Source organism: Lactuca serriola, chromosome 3, assembly GCF_051521515.1.
Source record: "Lactuca serriola cultivar US96UC23 chromosome 3, Lser_US96UC23_V15, whole genome shotgun sequence".
NCBI classification, from domain to species: Eukaryota; Viridiplantae; Streptophyta; class Magnoliopsida; order Asterales; family Asteraceae; genus Lactuca; species Lactuca serriola.
In genome coordinates, this window is record NC_136410.1 from 76,783,074 (window position 1) to 76,806,009 (window position 22,936).

Consider the following 22,936-nt stretch of genomic DNA (forward strand, 5'->3'; position numbering starts at 1 on the left):
ATTGTATTATTTTGAAACTTTAACAACTATTATATTTTTTTAAGTTTTATATAATTTTATTTTTGATTTTAGGGAATGAATCCGGGTTCAACCTCAAAACGGATCAGCCTATTGAATAGAAATTTTCAATAACCCAAAAGGCATACGAGCCCGATCCACAACCCCAAGCTCTTGTATACGCGGGATGCCAAAATTTTGTCCCGCCAAAATTCTAATTCTCTTTATAGTTACTCATCAATTCTTCTTCCCGTGAATCTGTTTCATTTTCTGTGTGAGTAATCCTGATTTGTTATTTTCGCCTTACAGTTTTCTATAATTTTGTAAAATTAGGTCACAATAAACACAGAGATCTGGGTTTTTTATCCTTCATCTTCAAGAGATAATCATGAGCGCCGTGAATCTAACAAATGTTAGTGTATTAAACAATCCAGCGCCCTTCCTTAGTCCTTTCCAGTTCGAAATCTCCTATGAGTGCTTGCTTTCTCTCAAAGACGGTAACTTCATATCCATCTAAGCTACTTCTGTTTACATATTCCTTTGTTACCGTTCTTTTATCTCGAATCGAATCGAGGAATTGTATGTGTTTCGATGAGTTTCATGTAGTTTTTGGATTCCTTTTCATGAATTTCTGTTATTTGAACTTATTGATTTGAGTAGAGATCAATAGAACAATTATTAGCTCGAGTCTCAAATCATGATTTCTGTTTCAATACCTGATTTTTGGTTTAATTTTGTTTTCACAGATTTGGAATGGAAACTTACTTATGTGGGATCTGCTGAAGACGAAACCTATGATCAAGTTCTCGAAAGCGTCCTGGTTGGGCCAATTAATGTTGGGAACTATCGCTTTGTCTTTGAGGTAACCCTAAAATTTCGTACTTTTTTGTTCTGAAATCATCGAACTAAATCAAATCCATTTTAGGCAGACCCTCCAGATGCATTAAAAATCCGTGAAGAGGATATAATCGGTGTTACAGTTCTGCTATTGACATGTTCATATCTAGGACAAGAATTTGTTCGAGTAGGATACTATGTAAACAATGATTATGAAGATGAACATTTGAAAGAAGAACCTCCACAAAAAGTATTGATAGATAAAGTTCAAAGAAATATTTTGGCTGATAAGCCTAGAGTCACAAAGTTTCCCATCAATTTTCACCCTGAAAATGAAAGCATTGAGCAATCTGAACAGCAGCCTAATCATTCACCTGAAATCGAGAATGAACAGGAAGAACATCAACAGACTGTTGCTTCACCTCAATTTGAAGAATTGAATCCTGTTAATTCTGAAATGAAAAGTATTGATGGAGAAGAAACAGGAACAGATTTGTTGCAGGATCATCAGCCTGCTGTGGTGTCTGCTTGAAAAGTTTTCTCATTTTCTTTAATTGAAATTTTTAAAGTTTATGTTTTTCAAGAACAAAAGATGTGATGCTTATTATGGTGATATTATATTTAGATATCTTATATTTTATATCTTTCTTTGTCATTTGATAGTTTGGTGCTTTGTGGTGTTTGTGAAGTTCTCATAGGTGTATTTTCTTTATCAGTTGCATAGAGAAAGTTGATTAGCAAATAAAATGTCGAGCAACATGAAACAACTTAGAAATCTAACCAAATCATACAATTAGAAAGATTTGTTGATAAATGTTCCCATTATATGATGTACATTGTATTTATATAATTGCAATACTCAATATAGAAGTGTGCAAATGTGAGTAACAAAGTAGAGTATCATTTGTTCTTATAATCAACATGTTATGTACCATTAACAAATAACAAATAATACATTCTACAAAAAAACACATAACAAAACAATATCATCATACATCTAAATACATTCTTTCATCTTTCTCATTCCCAATCACTTCCCAATCAACTTAACAGTCCATGCACCACCAAAGTAAAGCCCCAAAAGGGGTCCCGCCAAAAGCATTTGAGTCAAAGGATCCGTTGATGGAGTCACAATGGCAGCTGCAATCACAGCTCCAACTACAACATATCTCCATACTGATAACATCTGATTACCAGTCACTAATCCAACTTGCCCTAACAGAAGTTGTATAACTGGAACCTATAATTCATAAAAGTCAAAACCACCATGTTTGACTTTATAAGTCAAAGTAATTGTAAAACAGAGAAAAAGGTGGGTTTTGTTTCGTTTTACCTGGAAAGATAACCCTGTGCTGAACATGAGTACTAATATGAACTCGAAGTATTGGTCAATTGACCATAATGATTCAACGACTCCTTCTGCATAATTAACGAAGAAGTTTAAAGCTGCTGGAGTGAGAACGATGTAGGAGAAGACGATCCCTGTGTAGAAAAGAATCGAGGATCCAAGAACAATTGGGGCGAGAAATTTTCTTTCGGATCTTGTTAATCCAGGTAGAACAAAAGCTATGATTTCGTAAAGAATCACTGGGCTTCCAAGAAGAAGACCACAATACCCTGATACCTGTATACAAAAAGACAAAATTAGCCTCGAAAGATGGAGCCTCAAAATGGTAATGAAATACCCAATGGTTATATGATATGACCTTTATGGTTGTAAAGAAGAATTCTCCAGGAGCTAATTGAAGGAATCGAACACCTTGTGTTCTAACTGGAGCTTCAAGAATCATGATGAGATCTTTTGAGTATACAAAGCATCCTAAAATAGCAGCCCCCACTGCTAAAACTGACACAAAGATTCTCTCTCGAAGCTCTTCAAGATGATCAAAAATGGTCATTTCTTTGTCTTCAGGGAGGAGTTCTTTATCTGGGTATAGAAAATTGTAAAGGGCACTTTCGGTATTTGGATCATTGTTTGCGAGTTCATCTTCTTTGATGTCATCGGCCACCTCTATGAATATAACAACAGAAGAACTATTAATGAAACATTAAACTTGCTGAATAGCTTACTAATTAACAAAACAGATTCATAATTCACGCAAAAAAGAATGCAATCTACTAATTCAGTAGTTTCAATAGATTAGGTCAATTGACCAATACTTTGAGTTCATAAATCCACATAACTTAGAATCTTAGATGGTAAAAATGGACCCTTTTAAAATAATTATTAATTAACTGTAATATTGCAATTGCATCCGTAATGCAATCCTTAAAACTATGTTTGGAATATATTAAACCTCATAAATAACAAAATTCAAGTAACAAATGAGTCTGTCATCAAATCATGATAAGATAAGATTGTTCCATACCTTACAAATCAACTAAAACTAAATAACAAAGTTATTAGTAGTCCACCTCAAGATTCATGTACGAAAAGTCACCAAAGGGATTTCTCAAATATGTTCGAATATGAAGAAGAAAAAAACACATAAACTTGATTGGGTAGATGTTCAAATTAATCAATCAAGAAATCCGAGGATTCAAGTTTCGTTATCGAACTTACCTACTGTTCCAGTACCCCCGATTCCAAGCCTTTTCTGCATCTCCCGCACATCTTCAATGGCAAAGCAAACAACTTTGCTGTTCTTTCTATGTCTTTTACTTGAGATACTCAAAGGGGTTTTTCTTTGACTGATTTGCAAAGAAGTTGAAGGATTTGTTCTTGAGTTCACACAGCTGAAGCAGTTGTTTGTGTTGAGATGAAGATTGAAGATGAGGGCATTTGTGCTTCCCATTTTTCTTGATGTTTTTGGGTGGAATTTCGATTTTTTATTTTTCTGGGGTTTTACTGAATTTTGGGTTCGTATAATTTGTTGGGAACGATTCTGATGTGATGACTGGTCCTAAATTATACACCTTTGGACTTTGGTGACCATCTAACCGATATTTTTAACCGGTGCATGTTAGCAAAACAGGTCTGGCGTTCTAATCGTGCGCTTGATCAAAAAGTGTTGATAAACCATTTTTTCTTTGTTCCCCTTGTATTTTGAAAGTATGGACCACTCACTACCTCCAAGTTTCCATTATTTCTCAAATTAAGGTCAGTTTGATTAAACAGAAAATATGTGGTTGCGTCTAGTTTTTTTTATTTCTTTTGTTTTTTTATTTTATTTTTTGTTTGAACGGCAATCAACACATTAGCGTTAAAACAAGAAAAACAAGGACATAGACAAGGGGCTTAAGTCGGTAAAAAAAAGTTTAAATTAGACAACAAAAGCCAAACCGACTAATCAATCAATCGAACGAAGTTTAGATTTATTTTTAATCCAATTAAAAGTAGAAATGTGAATGTCGTCTGTAAGGAACAAAATGTGTTGTGAGCTTTCCAGATTGTCCAAAGAGTCGAAAACGCATTTAATTAAAAAAATCCTTTTCCTTTTCAGGAAAAATGAAATAAGTTTTATTAGAAAATTAAAAAATATGTTTAGATGTGTATTTTTCTATTGATTTTCATTTTTAAAAAACAGCGGTGATTATAGGATGGGTGGTGGTGGATATGGTGGGGATGGTAGCGGTCACGGTGGTGACAAGGTGGTGGTGGTGGTGATAGTGGGTCGGTGATTACGGTGGTGGTGGTGGTGGTTGTTTTTGTTTGTCGGGGTGAATGTGAGGTAGTAGGGGTTGGTTGGGTTGGGTTGAGAGTGGGGTGTTGAGGCTTGGGAATGGGTGGATGGATGGAATGGCATCAGGGTTGGTATGTGTTTATATTTTAAATTTTTTTTTGAAATTACAAATATATGAAGAACAATAATTATCGGTCTTTTAAAAATTTCTAAGTTCTTAGTTATTTTGGAAAGCAGTAAATTTTATTTTTTTCCTGTGAAAATTTTAGATATATTATTGAACTAAACATTTTTTCAAATTTCTCATATTTTTTAGAATTTATCTGAAAAACAACTTATTTTTCTATAACCAAACACAACTTATAATTTTTTTAATTATTTAGAGGCCTTTGATTCATTTAGAGCTTAGATAAATTAAATGTTGAGTGGTTCAAATGTGACATAAATAATTTTATTAAAAGATTATCGAAACAATCCTAATAATATTCTACACTCTTCTAATAAAAACAAATTACACTATTTTTATATGTGGAAAAAATGTAATAAAAAGTGGTATATTTAATATTATTAACAAGAAAAAATACCAATCAAAATTATTAAACTATTAAGAAAGTTTTAACTAGACATCTCATTAAAAACGTCAATGAAGGCATGTGATTGTGTTGTATTGGAAGAATTTTGTATATGGCTTGTTAAACTAGGCCTGTCAAATCGTGTCATCGTGTCGTGTTTCTGTCTGACACGACACGACACGACAATGTTTTTTGTAACACGAACACGACACGACACGATGTTGTGTTTTTTTTTTCACTAACACGAAAACGAACCAATTAAAAAACGACAACACGACACGACACGACAAAGATAATATTACATAACTATTATTTTATTTTATTCATATTTAATCATATATAACACGATAAAAACGAAAAACACGACAAACACGACAAACACATGCTCAATCGTGTCAATTTCGTGTGGATTTGTAAACACGAACACGACACGACACGACATCGTGTTTTTTATATTTGACACGAACACGACACGAAAACGAATTCGAATTTTGATTTCGTCCCAATTTCGTTTCGTGTCGTGTATTTTTGTCGTGTCGTGTCATAAATTGACACCCCTATGTTAAACTTCAAAATGAGGTATTTGTCAATCATTTTGGTTGTGGTGATTTGGTAAAGACATGTAGAAGATATAGTTGATAATCTATTGACTCATGTTTAAATTTTGGCCATACTCAGCTCTTGTGACCATGGAGGTTCGTCTGCAGTGACTCTAGGATATGAAACATGGCCTCATGTTTGCAGCGATGATTTAGTTGGTGCGCGAAAGTTGGCCTAGAACCCTCGTTAGGGAGGTTCTCTTTTCAAAAAAAATATCGTATTTGTCAAACTTAAAATTTAAATATCACATTTACCCTTGTTAACACTTAAAATATCATATTTGCCCAAAATTAGTTTTTAAAGTCCATTAATAAGTTTTTATATTTTATAATCATTTTAATTTATAAAAAATATAATTAACCAAAATACCCTTTATAAGGATTAGCCTCAATAAAGCTGATACCATATAAGGATTAGCCTCAATAAACCTCAATGAGGTAATTGTGTATATATGATGTATATATAGTACAATGAATAACAAATACAAACTAAAATACAAGGATCATCTTATCTAAACTATACATCATAATATTTGAATATCACTTGAGCTTATCGCTGATACCCTTAAATACTAAAACCCCTTTTGCCATAAACTGAATGTACCGAATTAACCCCAACTCTCCTAAGCCTTCTTTTGTCACATACATAGAGAAATTTCTTTGACTCATTACCAGGAAGAGGTAAAAGTTCTTCTCAAAGGGTACCAAGTTGCCAAAATCGTGTTTTGGTAAAGCTATACTATCCAAATCCCCTTTAGAGCCACTACATCATCCTTTTCTACCACTACCACACCATCATGAATCAACATACAACAATCAAACAATTAAACTGTAATCCAACAAGTATAAAAGAAATTATATATATATATATATATATATATATATATATATATATATATATATATATATATATATATATACTCCAATGTTGCATATGCTAAAAAATATGCTTATCTTTTACTTTCAAAGTAACCTTCTTTTACTTTCTCAGGTAAAATGATAAATATTGGAACCATGGGAAGGAACTAAGAAGAATATTTCAAAGACATTCTTTAAGGAAGTAAAATACCAAAACAACGTGTAAGATTTAGCCCTTAAGACTACATCACTGAAAGACTTACATATGAAGCTTCATTTCATTTAAGTCACATGATCATTTCATACTACAATTGTAAGTATTTACATAAAAGCCCTTGTTTAACCAACACATTGAGAAAGAAGACAATTAGGACAACTCAATTTTTTTGGCATCAGCTAGGAGTTCATTGATTTCAAAAGCACTAAAGGATATGATTTGTATATTCTTAACACCAAATTGTTGACATATGTTGCTTAAAGTTTATATACTATTATCTTGCCACTATTAATTGTTGCCTCAAATGTGAGGTGGTAGCCACAACTTGCTCTTTTTCCTTTACCAATTTACAAAACACGATTATGCAATTCTTTGTTAGAACTTTTCCCTCTATTGCACCTACTACCCTGAATTCATCTATCAGAACCATTTTATGCAATCCCAATTAATTCTTTCCCTTTTAAACCCACACGTTGCCCTTGAGAATTAGAGTTCAGTAAATCCCAATTTAGAAATGACATCCAGACCGAAACCTTATAAGCTTAGAATCAAAAGAAGCTACTTGAATCAAGATATTAAACAGAACTGAAGATATCGACTGATGTCTCGAGGCTCAGAGAAGATGAAGTTGATGAATATCGACAACTTTGGTTGTCGTTCCAGTTTCAGAAGACATTGATGTATGTAAATCTTTCAAGAAGCTTTAGTACGGTTAGGGGTAATTTGGTGTATCTAATTTACGACACAAAGATTATTGAAGGATAATTTGGTCATTTAGTTTTTTTTTATGAATTGAAATGATTATAAAATATAAAAATAATTAAGACTTTAAAATACGATATCTTAAATGTTAAGAAAAATAAATATGATATTTAAATTTTAAGTTCGATAAATATAATATTTTAACGTTTAATATATATATATATATATATATATATATATATATATATATAACTCTCCCTATCAAATTCGACAACATTCAAAAAATTAAAATAAAATGACTACTATATATTTTTATTTAACTTTAATATTTAAAATCATTAATTAAACTCGAATAGAGATCAAAGGCCCAATAAATTAAAAGCAGTGGTTCTAAATTCAGATTATTTTTAGGCTATGGACAACAAATAGCTAGCCCATATACAAAATTCCATTACTTATTGGCCCACGTGGTTTCAGCCTCAATTTATTTCACTTGTATAAACATCAAACCTACTCATTGCTTAGTGAAATTGATTCCCAATGAATATTGCTATTGATCAATCTTTTTTATCTGAAAAAAATTGGAACCCAATTCCTCCTTTTTACTAAGCCTTCATTAAACTTGTTGAATGTCATGTGCTACATGCTGGATTATTTATTTATTTATTTTTAAGAATAGAAGAAGCATATAACAACATCTAATATTTGTTTCTCCTGATAGGTTGTGACTTGTTGCTTATGAATTTTGAAACAACTTAAGATATCCTAGAGCATCTTTAATGAGATTTTTTTTGAGATGTCAAATATTAATAATCAACTTCAAAGAGTGTTTTTTTGTAATTCGAGTGAATTGCTTTTTCTGCCAATAATATAAAAATGGTTTGATTCTATTTTTCTTTTTCTTTTTTGTTTTATGTTTACAGTTTACCACAATTCAACATCAATAAAACTCGAAAAATCCTATTATAGGGGAGGTAATATGTCGACGATCGTGACTCCATCATGGATGGAACGATTGCATCATAAAGATGATCATGATCTCGAACATGTGTGAAAATGTTAGTCTAAGGAGGTAAACAAAGAGAGTGAAAGTCATAGTGTGCAAAACAACACACACACACACACACACATATATATATATATATATATATGTGTGTGTGTGTGTGTGTGTGTGTGTGTGAAAATTATAGTACACACATATGGATCAGAGAACATGCAAAAGAGGCAACAACACAAGGGAAGAGTAAGGGGTTGTTTGATATGTCTTTTACTGGGTTTGGTAATAAGGTTGGGTCTAACCCGATCATATTCAAATTATTTGATACTACAATTAAAAGTCTTTGATTCGGTCTTAGACCACACCGACTTAATCAAATTGATTTGTTCTTAGACTATCAAACACCCCCTACGTGAATATGGGTAGTAAAACATATACATGAATAAATCATAATACAAGCCTATGAGCAAAAAACATATATCAACACTAAAGATTAGAAATAAAACAAACATATAAAGGTGCTAGGCTATTCATCAACCCTCATAATTAGCGTATACACCCTTGACCCTCCTATATAAGGTCACAACCTTATACTATCATCCCATTTCCTTCTAGGATTCCCTCTCATCTCCTTTCCATCAAACATCATTGAATCTACCATCCTTATACAGGATGATGGTATCCTCCTTTGACATGCCAGTACCATCTCAATCATCATTCTCTTACTTTTCCCATGATTCGTACCACTCCTATTGAAATTTCTTTAGTGAAATTTCTTATAACCTCATTTAGTATCCTATCCAACAAGGTTCTACTGTATGTCCACTTCAACATCCCCATTTATGTTACTTTCATCTTCCTCTCACCCTGTAATATTATGGACCAAATCAAAATTTAACATGTTTCCCCAACAATGTCTAGGGCTTGAGCTCATTGTCGACGCTTGAAGGATTGTTAAATTTAGAGGTGATTTTGGACCACTCATAAGACATTTTGGAGTGTAACTTTGGTGTGAATCTTGTTTTCGGTTTTAGCATGTTTGTAATTTATAGAGATTTGAATTTGGTGTGAGTTGGATAGATCTATTAACAACATTGTTACGTGGGAGTTTGTGTACTCATCCATTGTAGTGTTAGGTGAGAATTTACGGATTTTCAAATTGACGTTATTTTTTATTGAATTATTTTAGACTTATCAAAGATAAAATGCTTGTCCTAATAGGAAATGCACTTTGTTCGAAGCGAGCTCCGAAACACACATTTTCGGATACAATGCTCATTTTGGTAACTGCATGAAAAAAAGGTTAAAAAAGACATAAAAAGAGATTTCTAATGGTCAATCTTATCTTGTGAATACTTTTAAAATAATTTTTTATTTTTGATTTATATAATAATGTGTCAGATTGCTATTATTTTTTTTATCAAGTTGTCAAACAAACTGAATATTTTACCACCGAATATACAAAATATAAATAAAAAAAACTCAACATGGACAACATTCAGTCAAAGGAAAGATGAGTCTATCATGTAGCCAAACCAAAATCAAGATTCCATTACTTGAACTTAACAAAGCTACGACTGCATTCAATTACAAGGGCAATTCCACATTTTAATTTATATGAACTGTGGATTAATCAATTCCCCTAATTCATATTTCATCTTCATCTTACTAATCCTACACCATTTATCAGAAATCAAACACTTATTTAAAGGAAGATTCAAGCATCAATTTTTCGACATCATCTCTTTGAACTCCTCGAAATTGACATATCCATCGCCGTCGGAATCCACCGACTTGATCATTGTCACGCAATCATCAACCGTACATCTCTCCCCCAACCGAGTCAAGATCTGATGCAACTCAGTCGAAGAGATCAACCCGTTCTTGTTCAAATCGTAAAGCTCAAACGCTTCGTGGAGCTCGTTGATTCCTCCCTCTTGGTCTCCGGCGCTTTCTTTGCAGAATCCGGCGAACTCCTCGAGGTTGATGAAGCCGTCGCAGTCTGCGTCGAGTTTAGTCAGCACTTGCTTCGCCTCTTCAGCAGAGATGTCGGATCCCAGTGCCTTCATGGCGTGGACGAGCTCTTCAGCAGAGATCTTTCCGTCGCCATTGGTGTCGAAACGGCTGAAGATTTTCTTCACGTCGTCGATGTTGGTCAAGAAGAGCGATAGGTTGTTGGTTTCTGTCGCCATTTCTGAAGATCGTTGAGTGAGAAAGAGGGAATGGGGAGAGAGCAAATATAGAAAGAGGAAGACGCGTGAACCAACGCGTATGGTTCGTGTGATAATGGAGAATATTCGTTATTTAAAAAGATAGTACAAGATAATATGTGATTTTAATACCATAAATCGTTTTTAGTGTTGTTCTCTTTTTTTTTTTTGGGAAAACAAATATTCGTATGGTCAATATAAAGTAAAATAACAAGAGGTACGCATGTTTTGTGTACTAAAAATGTTTTTTTAGAAATATTCTTTAAAAAAAATTATATTCCATCTTTTGAAAACAATAATGGGATATTTTGGAAAGACAACAAATTATATTCTTGAGTAAATTACATAAGTTGTTTATATGGTTTGGTGTAATTGTTTTTTGCAAGGATTTTCAAGGATCATGTGGATTTGATTTTGATAATATTCTCCTCATGAGCTAGGAAAGAAAATACATTTTAGAATCATTTGAAAATACCATTAAAACTAGGGATTCCCTAAAGCTTTTGAGGTTGATGAAATCAATATGTAAAAGACAGGGATGGCTCAACCAGTTTGTAGGCTTTAAGCTAACAAAATTTTTGAGGCCATTTGACATTTATTCTGGCTTCGGATGACAATAATAAATTAAAAAGTTTATAAATAACTTAGTCGAAGCCCTTGATATATATTTTCTTTTACACATGATTATTGAATATTTGATTAAATTCTCAATCACCACAACAAGTAGATAAATACAAATAAACAAAAAATAAACATAATATTCTCCTCATGAGCTAGGAAAGAAAATACATTTTAGAATCATTTGAAAATACCATTAAAACTAGGGATGCCCTAAAGCTTTTGAGGTTGATGAAATCAATATGTAAAAGACAGGGACGGCTCAACCAGTTTGTAGGCTTTAAGCTAACAAAAATTTTGAGGCCATTTGACATTTATTCTGGCTTCGGATGACAATAATAAATTAAAAAGTTTATAAATAGCTTAGTTGAAGCCCTTGATATATATTTTCTTTTACACATGATTATTGAATATTTGATTAAATTCTCAATCACCACAACAAGTAGATAAATACAAATAAACAAAAAATAAACAGAAAGCCCCTATTTACCTTCGTTCCAAGTTAGCAAAGGACAACCTTGAAAATAGTTAAATAGAAGATAATGCAAAACACAAATTCGTTTTTCCAGAATTCGGACTCGTTCAAACCCTTCTATAAACAATGAACAATGGTTAACAGTTGATTTAGGGTTAATCAATGGAAAACTAAATTACTAAAAACTAAAAAATAAAGACACTAGACTGGACTTACCGTTTTAGTTATTTTGATCTATTGATATTGTCCTTGTCATTTTGAATGAACTATGGAAACCTTGAAGTTTTGAGTCTTTTGAACAATCAAGTGCAAATCAACAATGGAGAATCGGAGGATATAGAAAGAAATATACAAAGAAGCCGAATGTATTTATTTTTCAAAGAATGGAGAATCAATCAAAGAACATAGAAGTAAGAGAAGAAGAAGTAGAAGTGAAGATTGAAGAATAGAAGGTATTTTTCAGACTCAGTTTCAAGAATCGAGAATGAGAATAGAAGGAAGAAGAACAGTCGTTTTCAAGAATAGAAGGTATTTTTTTTGTGGCATGCGTAGCTTAACCTAGAAAATATAAGGAATCCAGATTTCTATTTTGCTGAAATATCTTGAGTCGAGTGGGGGCCCTAAGCTAGGACTTGATAACTAAGGTAGAGTCGGCCTTGGTAAAGGCAGGAAGATGATAAATTATTTGCAATGGTTTGGAAGTTTCTTGCAAAAGATAAACGATTAGGGAGTAAAACTGGCATATTTGGAACCTCGAGAAGTCTTCACATATTCCCCACTCTCATCCAAGGGCACCCTACCCTCACACTTTTCAAGGCTCCACCAAAGTTTATTTTTAAGAGGATTCTTTAAGAGGATTCTTTTATTGGAATCCAAGAAACCCAATATTAGATTACTCTCGAATTGACGTAAATGGGTGCTGGGACTCAAACGAATTCGATTTTGACGGTGTTGGCTCTAACGGTAGATCAGGGGGGCTACTATCTATTTGGGACACCAGGGTTTTTCAGAAAACTGAAGTAATTAAAAACCATAATTACCTTATAATTATTGGTAAATGCAAGTCTATAGAGGGCAACTTGAATATGGTTAATGTATACGGGCCGCAATCTCCGTCCGAGAAAAAGAAGCTGTGGGAGGATCTAACAAGGATAAGGTATGAAAAGCCAGGTTATTGGATTGTGTTTGGTGACTTTAATGTTGTTCGATATCCCAGCGAAAGGTGTCATTCAAGGTTTTGCCCCTCCAGTGCTTATGCCTTCAACAAGTTCATTCAAGATGCTGACCTAAAGGAGTTTAATATGGGCGGGGAAAAATTTACTTTCATGAGTCGTAGTGATGCCAAATTAAGTAAGTTGGACCGATTCTTGGTCTGCTCGGGTTACCTCAACTCCTTTCCCCTTAGTGCGGTGACTGCCCATCCCCGTGAACTATCTGATCACAGCCCCATTACCCTACAATCGGCTGTTGCAGACTTTGGGCCTATTCCGTTCAAGTTGTTTAACTCCTGGATTCTAAAAGAGGGCTTTGATCAGCTGGTAATTGATACATGGAGTCGATTCGTGGGTTACGGTACCCCGGATGCTTATTTGGCTGCTAAACTGAAATTCCTAAAGAATGCGATTAGGAAGTGGAGGAAGGAAGTGAGCAAAAAAGAATCAAAAGAGTTAGATGACTCGATAAGTATGGTAAAGAACCTTGAGAAACAGGCGGAAATCAGACCCCTTACAACTTTGGAGATTTGTAATTGGAATGATGACATTAAAAAGATATCGGAGTTGGAACGATTAAAAACCATGGATCTAAAACAGAAGGCGCGTATTAAATGGACGATTGACGGTGACGAGAACTCTAAATTCTTCCATGGGTTCATCAATAGCAAAAATCGGAGGAATCACATACATGGCCTAACAATTAATGGCCGTTGGACAACAGAGGTAAACCTGATCAAAGAGGAAGTTCTGAATTTTTTTAAATCAAAGTTCTCTGAAAACACTGTTGTTCGCCCCAAGTTCATTAACCCAACATTCAAAACTTTATCAACGATGGAGGCCATTAAGATTGAAGCTCCCTTCAGTTTGGAGGAGGTAAAGGATGCAGTCTGGCAATGTGGCAGCGATAAGGCCCCAGGGCCAGATGGCTTTACATTTATATTTTTTAAAAAATTCTGGGACACTGTAAAATCTGATATCATGAACTTTGTGAGGCACTTTGAGAATTATGGTACCCTGTCTGGTGGGTGTAACTCTTCCTTCATTACATTGGTTCCTAAGGTCAAAGACCCTCTCTCTCTGCACGACTACCGTCCTATTAGCCTAATTGGGTGTCTTAATAAGATCATAAGCAAGCTTCTCTCCACTCGTATAAAGTCTGTCATTGGTGGTATTATCGATGAGGTTCAATCAGCTTATGTAGATGGTCGTTGTATTCTTGATGGCCCTCTCATAATTAACGAGATATGTTCTTGGGCGAAGCGGTCCAAAAAAAGAGTCCTGCTCTTCAAAGTAGACTTTGACAAAGCATTTGACTCGGTGAACTGGGAATATCTTGATTCAATTCTTGGCCAAATGGGATTCAGGAACAAATGGAGAATGTGGATTCGGGGAAGCTTGAGATCATCCAGGGCATCAGTTATCATTAATGGTTCCCCAACTAAAGAATTCCTCATAACTAAAGGAGTGAGACAAGGAGATCCTCTCTCTCCATACTTGTTCATTATTGCCATGGAGGGCTTAAATGTGGCTCTTAAATCTGCCCGAGATAAGGGGGTCTTTAAAGGGATTCAAGTACCGGGAAATGGACCAACTATAACTCATCTATTTTACGCGGACGATGCGTTGTTTATTGGCGAATGGTCCAGATCTAACCTCAAGAATTTGGCACGTATTCTCAGGTGTTTCCATATCGCATCAGGTCTCAGGGTGAACTTCCACAAATCAAGAGTCTTTGGCATTGGATCCTCTATACATGAAACATCGTCTTGGGCAAGTTTATTGGGCTGTGAGACTGGTGCGCTACCGTTTGATTATCTAGGTGTTCCTGTGGGTGCCAATATGAATCTTAAAAAGCATTGGCAGCCAATCCTAAAGAAATTTCGTGCAAAACTATCATTATGGAAGGCCAAAACCCTCTCCTTCGGGGGCAGGCTAACTCTCGTAAAATCTGTCCTCGGTAATCTCCCCACATACTATCTGTCGTTATTTTAAGCACCGAGTGGAATACATGAGGAGATGGAGAAAATTTGTAACGCCCGTGTTTCTGGGCTTGCCATTTTTAGCAATGTAATAGTCTAGGTTAACCTTTGTAACCACAATTTGAAATAATAAAATGTATTATTTGTGAATTATGTGAATTATGTGTGTGTTCTTATAATTTAATGAATTAAGAATAAAATAAGCGTCAAAATTAAAGTGTGAGATAAGCCCGATATCTTTGCATAAAGTTGTAGTGGTTGAAACAAGGATTCCGGAGATATAAGGAATGCCAAAATCCGAGTTATAACGAAGAAGTTATGACCTGTCGAAGTTTCGCGACAGAACCGGCACGATGCCGAGTGACGTAAAATATGAATTTAAGATAGAACGATATTTAGCCTTAGCGATCTAAACGAAAGTCGTAGATTTCGTTAAACCAAGAACGTGCATAAAAGGAACGCCGAAATCTGACTTCGTATGAGGAAGTTATGATTTTTCTAAGTTTCGACGTGGCAGTATGCAGCCCGAATACTCGATTTGAGATCGAGCAGCTTTTAGCCGAAACAATCTAAATGAGAATCGAAGATCTCGTTGTTAGTAGCGAAACGACGGAAAGATAGGCGAGAACGGACATCGGACGAAGGAGTTATGATTTTATAACGAAGTTTTCCTGTCCGGGCCTTCTAAAAATAATTAATAAAAATAAAAGTCAAAATTAGCCGACGGAGTCTAAACGAAAGTTGTAGAGCGTAGTCTCACCTTCGCGTGGATATAAAGAACGTCGAAACGGAGTTCATATGAAGGAGATATGAATTTTTGAAGTTTAATAAATATTTAATATTTATTTTTAATTTAACTCCGATATTATCCGAAGAAGGGTGAGGCGGTCTATCCGAAGTACGCACCGCGTACTGCTGTACGCCCCGCGTACAACGAAGGATGACGAAGTCAGCACTCGAGTACCTCCGATGACGCAAGCGCTTACGAACCGAGGCGTACGCCCCGCGTACGTGCGAGGGTCAGCAAGTATAAAAGGGGATCCGAAGGCAGCTCATTTCTCACTCACAATTTCTTCTTTCTCTCTAGTCCTTGCCTCGTTTTGCGTGCCGATTGTACCCCGAAGCCCCGGTATTATTCCCGAGCCCCGGAGCGAGATCCGAAGCCCCGAGAATCCCGAAGAGCGTTATTCCCGAGCCGAAGCTCTGCCCGCGAGGAGTTCGATTTTGGTGAAGATCTTCCAGATCTATCGAAGTATACTACTTCTATAAGCCGTAATGCTGTCGGATCATCTTCTGATCAAGTGAGTGTGTAGTTATTTTCTTTCCAACGCAATATTATGAAGTATTTAATTTAAAATACGTGCTACGTGTATATATTTTGTGGTTATATGTGTGAATGTATATTCACTCTCTTCTATCTCATAGATCTGATATATTCTCTATGAAATACGTGTTATGTGTGTATGCCTCATCTGTTATGTGGAATATGTATTGATTAAAGCATGCTATACAGGTTTTTAAACAATGTATAAAAATGTATATTTTTATCTACTAATATGTTGGGTAGAACATGGGTAGATAATTGGTGTGTAATAAACAGATGAGAGGCCTCGGTGTTATTGGTGTTATTCTAGTCATTCAACAGAGTATGGATGACGACCACGGACTATTCTAGACTGTCTTGTGGAACACTAGCAGGCTCATTACCTGTAGGTGTTGTGAACGACGTGTTCACCGGTGTACTCTATCCCCCACATGGTTGCCTTTAGGACACTTATTGTTGAGGAAGCCCCTCTGCAGTAATGTCCGTCCCGATGAGAATCCTGAAATAAGTTCCTTATAATAGACGTTATTTTTAGGAACGTAAGGTGAGGATAACGGGAATGGGTAATCGGGTTTATTGTTGATTGTTGTAATTAAATATAATTATTGTGGGTTTGAAAACCCTATATGCTCACCAGGCTCCCAAGCCTGACCCACTCAGTTGATTTGTATTACAGGAAGTGGCGCAAGAGCTTAAGATGGGCGAATCATCAAGTTGTTTTGTTTACAAGTCTGTATATGTATATATTTGTTGAACGACTTGTAATGTTATCGTTTATGCTTTATGATCTGTATCGGAACATGACATCCCGACTTTTGATTATGAAATGAAATCATATTTCTTTAAGAAATGTTTTGATAAATATCTATTTTATCATGTTTTGTTTTTGGGAACAAATTCCGCATCTCTTTTAAAATCAAATGGATTTACTCTGAAAATGGTTAAAAAACATAAATGAAATCGGTCTTTTCTGACCGAGATTTTGGGGATGTCACAAAATTAGAAGAACCTTCCTATGGGGTGGTTGTGAGGATAAGAGGAAAATACATTGGGTTGCTTGGGATAAAGTCCTAGCTGCCAAAAGTGAAGGTGGCCTCAGGGTGGGATCGATTCGAGCACTAAACATTGGGCTGCTTATAAAGTGGTGGTGGCGCCTAAAAAATGAAGAGCAAGGTCTTTGGTCAAAAGTAATTCATGGGATCCATAATTTAGGTAATAAGCCTTTTGGTTACCTTTCTAGTCAGAATTGTAGTGGAGTATGGAGCAGTATAGGAAGGACCATAAATCAATTGGCGATGAATGGAGTTGCCGGGAACGATATCTTTAAGCTGGAGGTTAAGTCTGGGAACAATACCTTATTCTGGTATGATCCCTGGTTAAGTTCAGGGATTCTAAAAGACAAATACCCCGCTCTATTTGAATTGGATGCTCGAAAAAAATGCACAATTGCTGACAGAATATCTGGATCAACCTTCACTTGGAATTGGAAGTCTCATCCCTCAGACCTAGGCCTTGGACCTGCTGTCCAAGCTCTCATTATCGACCTATCTGGGATTCAGCTAGCCCATGGAACAGACCGATACAAATGCAAACTGACTGGGGATGGAAAGTACACAGTTAGTTCGGTTCGGAAGGTCCTTGATAGTAACCTCAGCCCGGTTAGTAGTCACTCGACTATTAACTGGCACAAAGTTGTGCCCATTAAAGTTTTAGGTTTTATATGGAAGGCTGTGCAGGGTAGAATTCTGGTTGCTGTTGAGTTGGGGTCGAGGGGTATTTTGGTCAATTCTCTCCTATGTAGCTTGTGTATTGGACAACAGGAGAGTGTTGACCATGTTCTTATTGGCTGTCCGTTTGCATATGGAATCCGAGAGAATATTATGAGCTGGTGCAGTGTCACACTTAATCATTGCTCATTACAAACTACGGTGGATTTACTTTAGTCGATTTCGGCGTGGGGCAGCTGCCCCAAGAAAAGGAAACGGCTTACAATTATAAGCTATGGAATGCTATGGTGCATATGGAGATACAGGAACAAACGTTTGTTTAGCAATGAAGGAGTTTCTTTGATCCAGGGGACTAGTTACATTAAAACTATTGTTTTTTATTGGTGTAAGCATAGGGGTAGGAAAACAATGTGTAATTGGGATGAATGGTTAGTGTCCCCATTCTCTGGATTGTAAACTCTGTACTATTGTATGTTTGTTTCCGGGATCCTCATCTAGTTACTTGCTAGGTGTGGGTCTCCCCTTTTAATACATTTGCCGTTTCCAAAAAAAAAGATAAATTTTATAAAAATTAATGTTTTTTTTTTTTTTCAAAATAAAAGTGTGAACTTAAATTTTTTGTTTTTTTTTGAAAAACTCTTTTTTAGAAACTTATTAATATTACGAGTAGAAAATTTCGCTTAATTTTTTCTCTTTCATTTTTCTCATCCCGAAACAGGTAACTCATCTTTCTTATCCCTCTTAATTTACTTATTTTTTTATTTTAAATAAATACAAACTAGTTAAAATCATACATAACTAATTTATAAATTGATTAAAAACATGCATACATTTTGATACAACCTTTTATGTATGAGCTATAAATAAGCAAAACATATAAAAAATAAAGAAAGGGAGAGAGACAACCATAGTTAAGTAACCCCTTCATCACCTTTTCGTGGTACCCCATCGTCAACGCAGCTAGTGCACCGGCGGTACCGCTACAAATCCACTTCATTTTTCCCTTGATATTGTTCGCTCTTATTATAACACCCATATATTTTTCTTTTTAAAATTTACAATGATTGTACAACTATTGTGAAAGTCGATCGCAATAAAAATATGGTTTTGCAAAAACCTATCCTTTTTTTTTATCATAGTTTATAACTGGAAAAGATTCAGCGGCGTTGCCGGGGTCGGAAGGTATTGCTTTGTAAAGTAAAATAGCATGTTGAATTGCATTGAGATAATCTAGTAAATGAAGATAAACAATGTCATCTAATTACATAAGTAAAGAAATCTAAATCATTATTTCTTACAATAAATGAGGAAAATAAAGAAATGGTCTCACAAATTGAATTTTTTAGCCATGTATGGCAGCGGCCGGAAAACCAATCCGAAAAATATAGACCGTTGTTTTTTGTCCATTAATGTGAAGGTAATTTGGTCTTTTAAAGTAGTTGGGACTGAATTTGTGACGACGGGTAAACCATATGAACCATTTATGTAATTTTGGCGGTGGTGGTGATGACAGCTGGTGGGTGGCTTTATGATATTGGGTGAGTATTTTCTAATAAATAAAACATTAATTTAAAACCAAAACGAGAAATATAAATTAATAAAAAAAATCAGATTAGGAGTAAAAGAGTGATTTCAGTTTCCATCGTTGTCCTCAATGTGTTAAATCTGGTAAACTACAGGGACCAATCGTGTAATTTTGTCTAATAATAATAATAATAATAATAATGAGGGACTATTTATGTCAAAAGACTAAATACTAATAATATGTAATAAAATGCGACGTTTATGAAAAATTCAAACGAAAGTGAAAGGGTTGTTTGTGAACAAAAGCATAAAGATGAAGGGTCAATGTTGTAAGTAGTTTTTTAAAACCAACATAAGTTGGAGGACCAAAAGTGACAAAAAAAATTGAAAAAAAAGAGGAGCAAACATACATAACCTTAGAGACCAATCTTGTCAAACACTTAGGAAGTTTACTATTCTTAACTTCATATCTTTATATATATATATATATATATATATATATATATATATATATATATATATATATATATATATATTAATTATTTGGTGTTACAAAAGTAATATTAACAATCATAGTAAAAGAGAAGTGATCAAACCACCTGAAGACTTCGCTAAGTCTTCTATGAGCCTTCACTATCAACATCTCTTTAACTTTACTTTTATAATCGAGTACATATCACATTTAAAAATAACACATAAGTCGAAATACTTGTGAGCTATATTGGTTTTAACCCAACAAAACAATCCAAACATGCTTTCATTATTACAATTAAAACATACTAGCAACCTTTTTAACATTCAAACATGTTATAAGAAGCAAAGATAGGGAATTCTTCAACCCCAAGTATAATCTTACAGATAAAATTGCATTAAAAAATATAATCATGCAGATAAGATTGCACTCACGGACATAATATCCCAAAACATAAACATAGACATATGGGAATCAATACCTCTAATTAGTCTATAATCAAACCTTCAATATCCTTAGGAATACAAATTTTCCCAAAGTCAATGAGGAATCATTATCTCATGTCATTATGTCCTACTACAAGGACCTATAAACTGGATTTCCCTATAAGACATTATAATCATAATCTATCATTAGGTAACTTGTGGTTGTAACCTGTCACTAGGTTCTATAACATAAATACATTCACTAACAATTATTAATTATGAGAAAAAATTTATATAATTGCCATGTATCCCAAACTATGATCTCCAATAATCACTTTGGAGTATATCATGCCACTAGCATATATAATGTATTCTAATGTCCATTCACTAATAGTTAATAAGCTTGATTATAATTATATACATAATAACATCAGCTGTCCCAACAGTTGGTATCAACCATATAGCATGCTAAAACTTTCACAATAGAACTAGTAGCCATAACAACTAAATTTCAAACATGGGAACATAATCATTTAAGTGATAAAACACTTAAAATTAAACACTTCACATAAAAAAATTGTTTTAACATGAACTCATAAACATCCACATGCTCTCACCTAACTAGTTAGTGAAAACTTACTTTTGCTTTGGCCACTAGTTGGTAATGTCTAGCGACTTAACCGCTTGCCCAAACCTATTTGGACAATATACCTATAACACCTGTTTTACAAAATGGATTGATTGGTGACTTGAAGGGGTCAAAAGTATGGTTTTTGAGGAAAACCATTTGCCACGACGTGGTGTATGGAATGTCATGATGTAGCATGGCTTGTTTTGTGTGTGTGTTCTGATGGACACTGCGACATGGGAAGTAATGTGTTACGATGTGGTGGCTGTAGTAGCCCAAGCCCATCGTATTTTGGGTTTCTCCCATATTTAAGCATCTTATTTCATGGATTGGATCTTCTCCATCAACCTTCATCTTCTCATTTCAAAACCCTAGCCTCCATGCATGATTGAGAGTTTGTTTACTTGATTGAAGAGCTTGTTCTTGGATTTTGGTGAAAGTTGAGGAAGGACAAATATCATATTGGTGCAATGAAGAAAGAAACTAGTTTGGATCTATCACTCTTTTCTAATTTCTGAGTTATTGAAAGTATAAAGTTCGTACCTTGACCTTCGATTTTCTTGTTTCAATTTTGAGTTCATTTTGGTCCCTTCCATGGATGCTCTTTGAGTTTGAGGAACTCCAAAGCTTGTTGAGGTTCTTAAATGGTCATTAGGTATCTAAAAATAAGAAAAGAGCCATGTTTGGGACTATCTTATGTTCTTGAGCAAGTGTTGGACATATTAAGGACTTAAGGGACTTAGGGTTGTAGATCTTGCTTTGGAGTGAGGTCCTAATAGATAAAGTTGGAAACTTTATCATTAAGTTAATGAGATGTAACATCCAGTTTCCTGTCATTTTTGGTTCGTGGTCCGGAAGTTGATTGTGTAAGGCTTTGGGCCTTAAGAAGGCAAAGTTTAGCTCTTGTGGAAGGAGGTAATGTTAGTTAAGAGATTTTACCCTTGAATTGTGTTTTGGGTCGAAGGTTAGAAAGGGAAATTTCATAGGCCGTGTTCTTGCATGAAATATGGATTTTTATTCAAGAAGTTTTTAGTCCAAGATATTTAGATAATATTATAGAGCTCTTCAAAACATTTCTGTGGATATAAAGAACGTCGAAAATGGAGTTGGAATGAAGAAGTTACGACCGTTTGAAGTTAGGGTGATTTTTGGATTAGTCGCGTACGCTGGGCATACGGGGAGTACGTTGGGTGTACTAGGGCATCCCTAGTACGTTGGGCGTATGCGATTATTGCCCAAACCCTATTTTCCTGGTTTGAGCCCTATTTAAGCTCCTTAATTCCCCAAACCCATTCCATTCTCAGCCTCTACCTCTCCAACTCCCTATCTTGAAACCCTAATCCTAGATTAATCCTCGTGAGCAAAAAGAATGTGTTTTATGTGCTTTGGAGTGTTCACGGTGCACTTTGGAGACATAGGAACTCATTGAAGAAGTATTAATTGCTTTGGAGCTTGTAGATCCAGACCTTGTTCACCTTGATCTTTCTTCTAGAGGTATAAAGTTTGAATCTTGATGATAAAATTGTTATATCTAGCTAGTTTTGGGTGTTATGAGCTTTTGGTAACTTTAAGTGCATATAGTTTAGATCTTGAGAGTTTGTGACCTTGTTATGGATAAAGTTGGAAAGTTTATCCATCTAAACATCATAATAATTCAGATCTAAAAACTTGAGACTAATAAATTAAGTTGGAAAAGATGCCCTTTTGGTCCCTTTGAGACTTGAAGACTAGATCTTGGTTGGTTGGACCATTCTAATGGACAAAGTTGGAAACTTAATCCATTATGGAATTATTAGGAAACATAAAAATATCATCTTGATGGGTTTTGATGAATCATGCTTAAGTTGATGCTCATATTATGGGTTTAGATGGATAAAATTGGGTTTTGGGTCCCATTAAGACATGCAAAAGCATAAAGTTTGCTACTTTATGACGTCT

The 22,936-nt window shown here is 34.8% G+C and overlaps 3 protein-coding genes across 3 annotated transcripts; 1 reads left to right on the top strand and 2 right to left on the bottom strand.

Moving 5' to 3' along the window:
* Window positions 1-168: 168 nt before the first annotated feature.
* LOC145092688 (putative histone chaperone ASF1A) lies at window positions 169-1,476 on the top strand. The gene is made up of 3 exons (XM_079030656.1): window positions 169-494; window positions 744-859; window positions 923-1,476. The coding sequence occupies exons 1-3, from the start codon at window positions 386-388 to the stop codon at window positions 1,364-1,366; spliced, it is 669 nt and encodes a 222-aa protein (XP_078886782.1). The 5' UTR covers window positions 169-385; the 3' UTR covers window positions 1,367-1,476.
* A 243-nt stretch (window positions 1,477-1,719) lies between these two features.
* Window positions 1,720-3,728, bottom strand: LOC145092687 (sec-independent protein translocase protein TATC, chloroplastic-like). The gene is made up of 4 exons (XM_079030655.1): window positions 3,398-3,728; window positions 2,541-2,845; window positions 2,168-2,458; window positions 1,720-2,074 (listed from the first exon to the last, which is right to left on the bottom strand). The coding sequence occupies exons 1-4, from the start codon at window positions 3,627-3,629 to the stop codon at window positions 1,865-1,867; spliced, it is 1,038 nt and encodes a 345-aa protein (XP_078886781.1). The 5' UTR covers window positions 3,630-3,728; the 3' UTR covers window positions 1,720-1,864.
* A 6,201-nt stretch (window positions 3,729-9,929) lies between these two features.
* On the bottom strand, window positions 9,930-10,674 carry LOC145092689 (calcium-binding allergen Ole e 8-like). Its single transcript, XM_079030657.1, has one exon. The coding sequence runs from the start codon at window positions 10,592-10,594 to the stop codon at window positions 10,127-10,129; it is 468 nt and encodes a 155-aa protein (XP_078886783.1). The 5' UTR covers window positions 10,595-10,674; the 3' UTR covers window positions 9,930-10,126.
* Between the last annotated feature and the right edge of the window lie 12,262 nt (window positions 10,675-22,936).